The sequence below is a fragment of the Limulus polyphemus genome, unplaced genomic scaffold, assembly GCF_000517525.1.
Source record: "Limulus polyphemus unplaced genomic scaffold, Limulus_polyphemus-2.1.2 Scaffold325, whole genome shotgun sequence".
Taxonomy (NCBI): domain Eukaryota; kingdom Metazoa; phylum Arthropoda; class Merostomata; order Xiphosura; family Limulidae; genus Limulus; species Limulus polyphemus.
Genome location: NW_013665935.1, coordinates 650356 through 664977, shown reverse-complemented (window position 1 = coordinate 664977; position 14622 = coordinate 650356). Strand labels below are relative to the sequence as shown.

Here is a 14622-nt window from a genome sequence, read left to right as displayed (position 1 = left end):
TTGGGACATAAAAGGAGTAATTCATTTTGAACTCCTCAATTCACAGTGGACTGTCAATGCAGAGATCTATAGTCAGCAACTGGAATGTTTAAATCAAGCCCTTCATCAGAAACACCTTTCACTCATCTATCTGAAAGGTGTTCTTCTCTATGACAAATGACAATGCATGTCCACATGTGGCACGTTTGATTATGGAGTTTGGTTGGGAAGTTCTTCCCCACCCACCATATTCTCCAGATATAGCACCATCATTTTCTTTGCTGCAACACCATCTTAATGGGAAAACATATGTGAATGTGGAAAGCATTAAAGAGGACGTTAACATGTTTTTTGCTTCAAAACCAAGTGATTTCTTTAATCAGGGCATTAACAATCTGATTGTAAGATGAAAAAGCATAAGAATGGAGACTATTTCATTTAATAAATGTTTTTATATATAAGTTGTTCGGGTTTTTTCATCTAAAAAAAGCGACATCAATTTTTTGACAAATTAATACAATCCCACATAATGGGCTGTTGCTGGTGCCCAATTTCAACCTTATAAATTTTATTTTCTTCAAGTTAATTTAGCTTTGGTGATTTGAGCGTCTTTGGTTCAATTTCCACTGCCACCAAACTTGCATGCTCTGTCTTTGTTATGGTAAACCTGTTAAGGATACTTGCCACTGTCAGTAATTTTTTTCTGACTAGGGAGAAGGCAACTGGCTGGCAGCACCCATCTCCAACATTTTTTTGTTTTTAAACTTATAACTTGAGAGTAAGCAACTGGCTGGCTGTACCTGCTGCAAACATTTTGTTTTTTGCTTGTGTAATTGCTTAATGGAGTTGTTGATTAATCATTTACCAAATACAATTAATCACCAATCTCTAGTTATAATATTGCTAAAAGACTGAACACATTTGGATCCAAGGGATTAATGTGAGAATGATTGCAAAAAATTGCTCAGATCTTCTATAATCTGCAAACTTCAACTTGTTTGTAATATTTAATTTTAAGCCATAAGCTAAACTTTCTTTACAGTGTCACTTAGAATGTGCTTTGAACAGTTGAAGATTACCTCATCTGGTTGTTCTGTAATAAAAAAAAAGTTTTTAAATTGAAATAAATGTGATACAAGTTTTTAACTTGTCATTTTAAGTTGCTTAACTTCATTGATTACTTTTTCTGGCATTGTATAAGAATTTTATTCTGTATTTAAATGCATGTTTTAAAAGTTTAAAAAGCCTAAACAATTTACTTGGTTTTTTTCAAGAGTAAAAGCTTCTATGGACTGTTGTTTTATATAAACAATTCTTTTGTATAATTTTTTCAATATTTAACAATTCTTTTGAGCCTTATGTTATTGACTAGAGTAGCAAAAATTGAGGCACTGAAACTTTAAAATTTAAAAAAATGAGATAATATCTTTGAATATTTACATTAATTCAAGAAATTTATGTGTAGTTTATTTCTAAAATATTTCAAATGTAATTTTTCAGCTTTTCTAAACTGAATTAGAAAATGTTTACAACAATATACGTAATTAACATTAGAAATAGACTTATCTTTAGTAAATGTCAGATATTGCAAATTTAAATGGACATGAACTAGTTACAACACTTTATACCATTAAACCTCATTTTAATCATGTGCACAGGTGGTGGTGGGGTCAAAGTATGCATGCCACAAACTTTGGCAGAGGGCCATTTACCATATTATGTATTTAATGTCATAGATATTAACTACTCATTTTATCCTACATTGCTGGGTTAGTGACAGTTTGTGGCAGTGAAGAGTAATACCAGATACAGTATTAAGGGATACTGAAAAATACTTTAGATATGCATTTCAGATGTTCTAGAGATTTTGTAATTGCAATATGCAAACTGTATGATGGACAAAAGGGTTTTGTTTTTCATATAAACATGATCTTGCACTCCGATTTGTCAGAGTCTGAATCAAACTGATGTCATCAGTTCCCAGACACATGTTGGCTATATTTACATTTGTATTACATGTGATTTTTTGTGTACAGCAGATTGTATGTTTTACTAAAATATTGCCACATTTCATGTAGATACATGTAGGAAATTTGGAATTATAGACGACATTCACTCTCCAATACAAGGTAGATATAATGGACCAACCACATGCACTGTTGGCTAAATATTAAGTAAATAGTATTTGGTCCATCACATTAAAAAAAAGTCCCACCTTGTTTTAATTTAGATGAAACTTAGAGCAGAAAGGCAGAGTTGCCAAATGGTACAACCAGTCTGATAAAATCTAAAATTACAATTATAATTTTTGTAAAACAAAATAAAGCTAGCTATTTATTATTCATATATATTATGTATTTTATAAAGTCATAATTCTTACTGAAGTTTCAAAACAAAGATATTATAAGATACCAAATAGGACTATATACCAGAAAAGAAGCTATTAAGTACAACTTACAAGGAAAAGTAACTTCACTGAAAAAATAAATTGAAACCTCAACTCCAAATTTAAAACTATGTACTAAACCAAATGCTGTTCAGCACACTGTAGATGAAAAAACAAACAAACTTACTTTATTCAAGTGTTTTTTAGAAATGAGGAGTCACCCCCCCCCCCCTCATTGCTTGAGGTATATTATTATAAAGCAGCAGAACAGTCAACAGTGATGAGTAGAGCCTCTATATGAAAGAGAACTTGCTTATACATAAACTAAAGTCAGAGATTAACCAAGTAGATTCTGCTTTTAAACTACTCTTGGTTTTACGAAAAAAAAAAAGTTTACTCACAAATAAATTTCCATTGGAAAATCCCTTTCCAGTAAGTCAAAAAAGTAGCAAGTTATTTTTCTCTAAAGTTTCTATCTTTTACAATCTGGCCTTCAGTAAGTAAAGGTTTGGACCATCTTGTATAGTTTGATGTAAATTTTGTTTAATTTCTGTGTTTTTATGGTGATTAATGCATACACCAAAGATTATTGACATTTTCCAGTATTTTTGTTTTCTTTCTAGAAACAATAATCAAGTTTGACATAGTAGCACTGAAGACTGTATTTTTCCAGCAATTATGCTCTTCCTCATTCCTCAGCCTCTTAACAATATCTTCATGTTATTTCTAATGAAGTCAGGCTTTTTGGAAAACTGCTGTGTTAATGTTGTCCCACTTCTCTTGTGCATCTTAAATAAATTACCTATTATCTTGAGTGTAGGACTTCGAAGCACACATTTAAGCAGACCATAGGCACAAAGACTGCACTGGAGGATTTGGTGGAATGTGGTTATTGTAATGAGTTTTTTTGTCCTTCTTTTGTTTTCACGACAATAGCCATTGATTTTAAGGTGTGGCTGAAAACTTGTGAACCTTTGACTAATGTGAGCTTTCATCAATGTGAAATTATTGTTTATTTTGTTAACAGTACTAAGAGATGTACTCAGTTTTATTACAATGGTTTTTCGGATCAAAAGACTCATAATCATAGCCTTTTTTTATGGAGGGAGTGTTGGTCCTGTTTGATTTGGTATGTTTTTCATAGCCTAATGTTTTACAAATGCTGAGCTGTGTGAGTTTTTCCACTTCTATAGAAAACATTGAAAACTTCCTTCTTCAAAATGTTATGTCCTTTGACTTTACACCATTAAAGATTTTGCCTAATAAAGATTTCTCTTCAGAAAGAATGGTCTCTTACCTCTAGCTACCAATCAAGTATTGGAGATGTTTTATAAGCCTGATAAACTTCATTTGCTTTCCTATACGAGACAGAACCTGTTTATTTCACTATTTATAATTCTAGAACCATATGAAAATTCACAGGTAAATGTTAGCTAATTTATATGCACTTTCATAATCTGTAGATGACTTTGTAGTTTGAGACTATATTTACAGACAATTTTAGAACTCAGGTTTCATTTACTTCACAGTGGCATTGGTTGATTTTTTTCATATTTAAGCTTATTTGATGTTTATTAAATTTCTAACTGTATTTAAAATATGAAGTGGACAAATAAGTAGACACAATTTAAATAACCAAACTGATGATTAAGGTTATCAGCTTACAACTTTGGAAGAATTGAACAAATGGGGATGATTGAAAAGAAGGAAGGAGGTTACCCCTACACCTCCTTAGAAGAATTTTGATTATTTCAAATTATTCAATTATAATATTTTTTTCTATTTATTATTACCATACATAAGAACAATATTTGGCTTTATTGAGGTTAAAATGTAATAGTTCTACAGTTTTTGTCAATCATTAGGCCTATGTTCAACACAACTATAGTACTTGGTGAGAGGCCTCATCAGCACTGGATGTGGCAGCCATGGCAGGGTTTACATATTATTATTCTTTCATCTTTACTTTCACTCGTAAATTCTTAGAAAAATGAAGTATAGTGAGTAAAGATACAAATCTGTTATAATAATACTCAATTTTTGTCTGTCTTGAAAATGCATGCACACCTTACTAACTAAATGCATATGTACACACACTTCAGCAGATGTAGACATAAGGCCCATTCCAGGCAATAATATGTTTGAAAATATAAAAAAGAACATATACATTGTTATTATTATTTTCCTATGCTTAGAGGCAGTGATATTTTAAATACTGCTTACTTATGGCATAATGGTATGTGCCTATACTGCAGTCTACTGTATGAACAATATTTTGTGGAAGTTACTCCTTATTTTTGAGGACCAACTTTTGTTTTCCTGTTTTATGTAACTTGCCAATTTTTTGTTTTAAATATTACAAAATAGTATTTACTGGCAAAGACCCATAAAACATTGCATTCAAATTAGTATCCTTATTGTAAATGTACTTCTTTAAATACAGGATTTCTAGAATAATACGAAATAATTCTAATCGCAAACTCCAAAATTGATAAGCCCACTTGTCTTAGGCCTAAGATTAGTTAAACCTTTATTAAATATGGCTTGTATTCAATAAAGAGATAAATTAACACTGTAACTTTTATACATATTTTGCTTTTTATTTAGTTAGGTATAAACTTTGCTGTAATTAATGTGATCAATAAATAAAGTTATAGTGTTTTTCTGTGTTAGATGCTCTTAATATGTTGTACAAAATGTCTGCTAAAGTATATTTCCATCCACATATTGTTTACATCCATTAAAATGAAGTACACATGCATGCACATTTAGATAGTAAGTAGCAAGCATATTTTCAGGACAGACTAAACTGAGTATTATTATAATAGATAGTTTTTAAGTAAATCATATGGATGCTTTACTGACAATTTGATGTTGGCTGATGAAAATTAGAAAGTTGTTAATTTTATTGCACATCTCTAAATTGATACAAAATGCAGGTTTATGCAGAGCAAGAATATTTATGTTATTTTATACTTATTCACACTGTCTCCAACTGAACTGTGGAATATACTTTTATTACTCAGAATGTTTTGTTTTCTTTCAATTAATTTGTTAGCTTATGAAGTTTTAAACTGTTTCATATTTTCTTTCTCATATACTGTATATTATATGATTTGATAAAATAATTGCAAAATATTTATCTGTTACTCAAAATGTATCTTGAGGTAGGCAACCAAATATATCATAACTGTTGGTACTGTTTGTGTTGGATAAAAATGTCATACAAAATTAACTAGAATGGAATAAAAATCATTTAATTATTACAATATAAATTAGCAATGTCTATAATATATACAAATCAGAGTTGTCAGTCTGATGTCTTGACATCCGAAATTGTGAGAAATGGGCTAAACCAACTTCGATAAAAGTTGCTGAAGAAACTTGCATGTAACCCCTAAAGATAGAGTTTAAAAGATTAAGCAATCAGACAAAGTGTGTTTAGCAGCTATTTCAATTTTTTACTAGGAAGCTGAATCTAAACAAAAGTGATATTTAATTCTGTGTGTATCACAGCTACCTTAGCTGACTGTCAGTTTTCCATAAACATTCCTTGCAAATGATGCATATGTATGCCATCCTGTCATCCTTGTAAAACCAAAGAAGAAATAAAAGTCACGTGAGGTGCAGGTATATGTGCTAATACTCAGTAATTTATCATTTTTTTATTAGCCACAGCATAGTGGCTCATAGAATGGTTCTGAGTTTTTAAGTACAAACATTTAGCTCATAGCTCTGTCATCTCTTGACTGATTTGAGATCTAATTACAGTTTTGGATTCAGGAGGTCTAACCCTTTTTATTGATGTATTTGACCACACCCAATCCTTCCTAAAAGAATTTCAAGTGCCATGGCTATTGAGGATTCCCTCTTGCTATAGCTACAATAATTAATTAATTAAAAATTCTTCTGTTGGCTGAGTTTTAGAAATAATAAGCAGGCTGGGTAAGTAAATTATAAAGAATCAAATGCTAACAAGGAATCATGTATGTCATTTACTTTTCGATGTAGGTAAGATTTCAGATGATATATTTAAAAGTATACTCTGTTTTCAAAAGAAATAGGACTGTAATACTTTATTTTGCATTTATGTTTGCAGTATGTGTGCATGGATGATAGAACAGTTTGGTTCTGAAGAACAGAAACAGCACTGGATTCCTTCTTTAGCTTCCATGGAAAAGTTTGCATCTTATTGTTTGACTGAGCCTGGTAAGGTTTAGGTGACATGTATTTGGGTTCTCCAGTAGTTCTAATAAATGTGAAATAAATGGTTATTTTGAAAGTTATTTTTGTGTGAATAAAAATACAAATGTACATGTTACATAAAACATAAGAAATATAATATTTTTAAGAATTGGAAATTAATTTCATATTGGCTAAAGTTCCTTGAAAACTTGATCAATTCTAGAAAGTGTAGCATAATTGTAATGGTTAGTTTTTCTCTTTAAAGTTACTTAAATCTCCTTGTTCAAAGTTAAAGGTACTTTTATATTATTAGCAATGCATAAACATGTTACCATTATTTATATATATATATATATATGTGTGTGTATTCAAACTTTTTACTAAATTAAATTGTTTTATGTTTCTATTTAAAGTGAATACTTTTGGACATTCATTTCATAACGTTTTGTTCTCTAAAAAGTTTTTTTTTCAAATCAGCAGGATATTTTTAACCATGGTTTATCTCGCACATATTTCAGCAGTTTTATTTATAATATTCTCTTACCCTGCTTAATGATTACAGTACATGTACAGTGTAAGTTACTAAATATAAATTTGTTGTTTACACAGAGTAACAGAACAGCTGATTTCATTGTACTTCAACTTCAAGTAAAACATCTGGTAAAAATACTAAATATTAATGATTATTTAAATATCAACGCTATTATTCAAAGATACTTGCAAAACAGATTTCAAAAAAAGTGTTAGAAAGAAAGATAAAAATTCAGTTAATATATCACCCAAAATATTTTCACCATTTTCTGAAAACTTAACCAATTTGTTTATTTGTGGGAGCACTTTAAACTGTGTTGTATGTTAATTTTTGAGTGTGATGTCACTGAAAATTAAGTCTTGTTTTTAAATAAAGGAAAAATTCACCGTTTGCTGTTGTTCCTTTCAAAGGTAGTGGTAGTGATGCAGCTTCTCTAGCAACAACTGCAAGATGTGATGGTGACTTCTACATTTTGAATGGAAGCAAAGCTTTCATTAGTGGAGGGGGAGATACTGACTTGTATGTCATCATGGTAAGGACAGGAAGCCCTGGTCCTAAAGGAATCAGTTGTATTCTGGTTGAAAAAGACACCCCAGGTTTAAGTTTTGGCAAAAAAGAAAAGAAGGTAAGATGTATTTAAACACTTAAAGGTCATTTTTCAAGAAAAAACTTAAACTTTCAGTATTGTACAGGTTTCAGACATTAGTCTTTAAAAATCTATAGGTAATCTACAGAATTTTCAATGGAATCTCATTAAATGATGGGTTAAGTAAGCTTAAACGTTAACCTTTTTGTTTAAGACTTCATAATAAATACTTAAGTGAGTTATTTAGTACTGCTTGTTTTAGATACTTTAATTAAAAATGTTAGTTGAGAAGCATAATGTATAACTTGATATCATTATTAAGTTTATTCTTAATATGGATGGAAGGTAATTTTATTCCAGATTGTAGTTCTAAAGAACATTATTACTGTTATATGGTTTTCATTGTCTTTTTTCTGAAAGCATCCAAAATCACATAAATATGATTTAAAAAAAATTATATTTAGTTTCTTATTCACACACTGTTCCAGAAATATTGTTTTAACCATCTACTGTTTTATTTATAAATTAAGCTAATTGTTAAAAATTGTGTTTCTCACTAGGTTTTATGTGTCATTTTATGTATGATTCCAATTTTAATTTAATAATATAAACCTAAAAAAAAATCTGAAGTTGGCCCTAACTGTATAATATTCACTATCCTCTTAAGTTGCAATGCAATATCAACATATTAACAGTAAAATTATAAATGACATTAAACATAGACATGCATGGGAAAAAAAGAAAGGTGAATTAAAATGTTAGAACATATTTAACTAACATGACTACTACTTTAATTATCCAATATTCTCATTGTATGCATGGAGCAATCTTCTTGCATTAAAACGTTTTGGTTCCTTGAATATATATTTTCATTGTATTCACTGGTGTACCATACAACCCAATTAATATCCTTATTTCACACTGAGAGCTCCTAACATTCACTATTTGTTTGTCCAGAAACTATATACACATTAGGTATTTTATTATTCTAGAGGGGCTTTTAATTAGATTGCAATTATCTTAGCAAGTGGCTGTTATTTACATAACTAATAAGTAAATGCAGTTATGTTATGGTAAATTCTGAAACTAGAAATAAATTTTTAAATAACTCTAAGAGTAAAAAGAACTACATGATAAACATTTGAGTATATTTTAATTTCAGTAACCTAATTGATAAATGTAATAAATTTAATTTGTTCAATGTGGAAATTAAAAATGTTGTAGATAATTTACAGTTGTTTGAAAAACAATAGTTTCAATCCTGTGGTTGCTACATATATAGTACACAATGAAGAGTCAGGTTTGATCCTTAATAAACCAGAAGGTTGCTTTTAATTTTGTTGTAGGAGTTGTATATTAGAAAAATTTTTTTCTAACACCTTTTTAAGTATCCTTAATTTAATTAGCTGAATGTTATTTTTACCTGAAACAGTAAGGCAAGCATGTATGCCTGATTATAATTTAAACCTCAATATAATTTTTGGGTTGATAAAGCAATCATTGGTCAAGTTGTACTTAGAGTAAGCTGTGTGCAGTCAGTATTCTTTCTAAAATATTTCAACTGGCATCACGGTATGTTGGATTCTATACAGTATATCCTAGAAAATGCAAATACAGGAATTATTCATTATTTGTGTGTATATCACTGCTATGTTATTTGTTTCACACACTTTTTTTAAACCATGGTATTCTACAAGAAGTGTTGTTGATTAGCTAACACTGCAGTAATTGTTGGAACAAATAACAAATACAAGGTAACTATTGACTAGGTTTTTGTATGTGATAAGAAATTAATTTGGAGATTTATAGCTGTATGTATCACCATTCTGTCAGACTAATCTATGACATTGCAAAAATGAGAAAATGAAAACTCTAAGCAAGATCTGCTGCTGCTACTTCTGTTCTTATAAACATAAAGTAAAATAATTGCTTTTAATTAGAGCAGAAGAAAGGGTTTTTCATAGACAATGAAAATAATGTATTTGAACCATCAATTCAAGTGTAATTTTAAATTCAAATCTCAAGCCTAATTATCACATTCCACTTGTGATTGAGTTTGAATTTCTTTTTTGAATGTCAAAAAAGTGAAAAAATGTTTCTACATTTCTAGGTGGGTTGGAATTCTCAGCCAACTCGTGCCGTGATTCTAGAAGACTGTAAAGTACCTGTGAGTAATAGACTTGGAGAAGAAGGACAGGGATTTAACATTGCAATGCAGGGATTGAATGGTGGAAGAATAAATATTGGTAACATAGTAATTTATAACCTAGTAATCTTAATTCAGTATTTTATAGATTGGAATAAATATTGATTTATTCTTTGTGAATTGTATTGTTTAAACAACATATTTTATAAATACATACAGTTGAATACAAATTCACCATCATTCAAAGCATGTGTTATATGTAGCTTTCCACTTCTGATGTGGTGAAATTATATCCAATTTAATGTTTAATTGAAGGGCTAAGTCCTCTTGAGTTTTGTGAACATATGTCAGACACTACCTACTAAACTTATTTTTGGACTGTGTAACATGATTCATTGCACTTGGTAATATTGTATCCATCCCAGTAGTCGATTGCATTTTGTTTGAAGGAAAGCAAGTTTATTTCATTGTTAAACATGTTCTATCCTGCTGAAATAACATTTTTTATATTCATACAGTACAGGTGGGAAAAAAAATATACAGAAAGTATATTTACAAAACCAAAAAAGGGGTTGCATACAATGTAATTAGAAGGCACAAAATTGTATGCCACACGTACATATTTTTATAATCAGTACAAATAACAGTGAGGTAGTGTTGCAGAAGTTTCAGTTTGAAGTTTTGAACTCACTGCTGTTTTTATAGCTGCAGGTTGTAAAAATAAGTTTTTTAGTGTAATTACATGCCAGAAATTTAATACCAAAATAGTAATAATAGGTGTTTTAGCTTGCATTGAAAATCCTTAGCTAATTGACATACATATGTAGTACTTAAAAGAAAGTTATGGGTTGCTACTAATATATTTTACAATAATTAGCACTTACATTTTAAAAAGTCAAGTTGAAAGAATATTAAAGAAAAAATTAAATAGCATAAATATTTTTTCCATAGACCAGTACAGTTAAAATTCACTTAATGATTGTAAGCTTACTTGTGATGTTGACCTTCACACCAGAAGAGTCATTAGTAGTTGAGAGAATAATACTCTGTCATAAACATTTGTTATTTGTCATGTGCCCTTTTCTCTACTTTATTGTACTATAATACTAGCAGAGAACTGCAAAACATTTGCAATCAAATTAGTATCTTTATTGCAACAGCACTTCTTTAAATAGAGGATTTCTAGAATAATACAAAATAATTCTAATCACAGAAGTCTAATCACTTGTCTTACAACTAACATTAGTTAAGCTTTTATTAAGTATGGCCTATATTTGATAAAGAAACAAGTTAACTGTGTAACTTGTGTACATATTGTTGCTTTAGTTTAGTTAGGACTAAATGTACCATACTTTAATACTACCAGTAAATGAACTTATAATGTTAATTTATGACCTAACACTATACCTTTTTAAAAACTTTGATAAGCTTTTAATATGTTGTACAAAATGTTTATTAAAGTATATTTATTATATCTGCCTTTTATTTACCTTGATTGAAATAAAGTGCATGAGCTGTGTATTTAGATAGTAAGGTGAGTGCATATTTTCAGGACAGGGAAAAACTCAGTATTATTATATTAGATATTATCAACAAAACAAAATACAATTACCAACTACTGAACCAACGTTTTATAAGCTAACATTCTTATTACAAACTTAATGAAATATATCTTATTGTAAATAGAATACAATAAAAATTTTATATTAACTAAAACTTATAGTTTGAAAGATTAGTCATTACAATTGAAAAGAAAAATGAAATAGTCTATTGATAATTACCATATAACAGAATTAGAGAACTTGCAGTTTAGAATGATTTGATTATGTTTAATTACTGTAAACAATTTTTGCAGTGTTTTGCCAAAAAATTAATTATTAAAATGTTATAGGTTTTCTTGGAGTATATGTGTGGGATATGGCCAGTTAGATTGGCAAGCTCTGTTTAAATTCTCTAGTTTACTTTTTACATAAAATATAAGAATTTATACACAGCACATATTGAAGGTATGTTGTCAAAGGTTAGCTCAGAATAGTAGTCTCAGAGCAGTCTAATAATTGAAGGTATGTTGTCAAAGGTTAGCTCAGAATAGTAGTCTCAGAGCAGTCTAATAATTTTTGCAGCCATTTTACTGTTCAAAAGTACCTATTTAAATATTAATAAGCAACAAACTAGTAAATCTCTCCATTTTAATGGCTAGTAGCCTTTTTACCACATAAATCTTTATTATTAATTAGATAATAATTACAAACTAGTTTAGGTCATATCTTTTGACTGATATATTGAGGGAATCCCTTAGGATGACTGTGTTTTGTGGTGGTAGTGGCCAAGATTTAATCCTGAATCTTCTTAATAGAAAGGCTGGTGTTCTGTCCTCTTGTCTGGAGCTTCTTCCATTACATTGATACATTATAACATTACCACATCTTACAGATAAGATAACAGATTTTATGAACCACCTATACATAAAATATCCAGTGATAAATTTCATACAACAGAAAACAGAATACAACAAACACCCATTCCTAGACATGATGGTTATCAAGACACACAACTTACATACAATTTACAGGAATCCCGCAGAGGCTGATAAGTAATAAATACTTGATTATAAATCAAACCATCCCAACAGTGTGAAGAAGGTCATCATAGACTGGCTAGTCTCTAGAACAGGGTTTGTAACACAGAAAAGGCTAAGAAAAAAGGGAATTAAAAACACATCACTACAATCCTCCTGTACATTGGATACCCCAAACAGTTGGTAAAGAATAAAGTAAAGGGGATAAGCACTAAGAATAAGCAGGAATATTTCTCATATTTCAAAGTTCTATCAGAAAGCATAGAGATGGTATATATAAACAGGATTCAAAACGTAAAGGCTATGAGAATGTTGTAAATGATACTGGGAATAGTGGTGCTTATTTCAATAGCCAGCTATGGCATCTACTTGTATTCTTCATTTTTCAATAGATGACTTATTCTTTCAATAATGCAAACTTTGAATATGTCTGTAATCTCGCATTTAAATTTACAGCTTCCTGTTCACTGGGTGCAGCACAAGCAAGTCTGGAGTTAGCTGCTAACCACCTGAAAGTTCGTAAACAGTTCAATAAGCCTCTAGCAGAATTTCAGGTATTTGTTAACCTTACTTCAGTGGTTTATACTCTATTTCATTTTATGGATAATAATACATGTAACATTGAAATGTTTTTGTACAGAAGAATCATGGAACTGTGACACTGTTTTAGTGTTCTAAGTCATCACTAAATTAAGTCTATGGTTTGTGTAATGCTTCATTTTTGTTATCCTTATGTAAAAAAAATATTGTCAGGATAACCTGAGGATGTGCTTGAATTATTACTACTACATTCAAAGCTGGTGTTTATATGCATTTTGTATATGGTAATACTGGCTGGTTTTGTAATGAGTTTAAAAACTTCACACAAAATGACAGTTGCTCTTATAACTTAGCTTATTCTATTGTTTATAAACCTGATTTTATAATAGCTTCAATGTTGTAATAAATGGGACTTGATAATGTTTCTTTCATATACATTAATGACTAATGAGTGTTACTGAACTAAGACTATAGTTAATATATTGAACATCAGATGTTTGATTTATAAAAAGGAATTTTGATAACTTCTATTCCAGCACAACCAGTTCAAACTAGCTCAGATGGCTACTAATCTGGTGGCATCAAGACTTCTGGTGAGAAAAGCAGCCTCATCCCTTCAGCAAAATCTTCCAGATGCTGTATCTCTGTGTTCAATGGCTAAACTGTTTGCTACGGATCAATGTTTTGATGTAAGTTAACTGAAGAGAATTCATCAGCAGAAACACTGAAAATATTGTACGTTTAGATACAGCAAGTTCTTTTGAAAGGCAAATTCAATTTAAGAGTAGAGAAAATTTCCAGGTGAGAGGCTGATACAAGTCTGTATATACACTTAATTAATTATTGTGTTGTGTAGATATCCATACAGCTGTCTAAGTTCTAGAGTATAAACATACAGCTGTACATATATTATGTTAATAATAACTGAATGAAAGTGTCTGTATAGTTGTATGCCAGCCATACTATACCTGCTTTATCCAGTGCTGATGAGGCCTTTCGTCCAATACCAAAGATCTTCAGGTCAGCTGGGATATTAGAGTCATAGTAGTAATGGTTGAGATACTATTTATATTAGTAAGTTGCTTTACAATGACTAGATTAAGTTGTTGAAATGTAATTTTTCGTAACTTTGTATTTATGTTTCAACACATCAGAATTAGGGTAAGGATTATTGAACACTATATTATTTATTTATTGTAACACCATATATTATTGTTATTTTCTTAAATTAACCTGCTTTCTATTCGGAAAAACTGGCAAACCAGCAAGCTAGTCTTTGTGATTTTGTCTATTGTAGTAGACTCTCTAGGTGAAGTTAGCTTGGCTTCAGTTCTTCCTTACACTTATTATACTTTCTTTGATGTTCAGTCAATGTGGCATGTTAAATTTCCCTTCCATTATGTTAAAACATTTTTTCAAGTGTTAACACATAATAGATGTTTATGACTTGCATTGACTAGTTTTAAACATTTGTTTAATAGGTCATGATGCAATTTAAAGAAAGTAAATTGTATTTATTTGACCCACACATGCAAACTTTTTTTTTACTCTATATATACACCTGGAAAAAAGTTAAGCACCCCCGTGTTTTTTTCAAGTGATTCAGATTCGACGTTCTTGTGACCAAGGAAGAGTGTTGACGGATTCATTCTCTAAATAAGCCTTTACTGCCCTAGAGCGATGAGGTCTA

At 30.1% G+C, this 14622-nt stretch overlaps 1 protein-coding gene across 10 annotated transcripts in view; it reads left to right on the top strand.

The window, feature by feature from the left end:
* The window catches only part of LOC106457399 (isobutyryl-CoA dehydrogenase, mitochondrial-like), a 58959-nt gene that overhangs the window by 31442 nt on the left and 12895 nt on the right, over positions 1 to 14622 (top strand). For all 10 annotated transcript variants that reach the window (XM_013916810.2, XM_022383303.1, XM_022383301.1 and 7 more), the window contains 5 exons: positions 6465 to 6574; positions 7493 to 7707; positions 9779 to 9914; positions 12849 to 12946; positions 13469 to 13621. In XM_013916810.2, coding sequence (XP_013772264.1) covers positions 6465 to 6574; positions 7493 to 7707; positions 9779 to 9914; positions 12849 to 12946; positions 13469 to 13621 — 712 coding nt within the window. The remainder of the gene's footprint in view (positions 1 to 6464; positions 6575 to 7492; positions 7708 to 9778; positions 9915 to 12848; positions 12947 to 13468; positions 13622 to 14622) is intronic.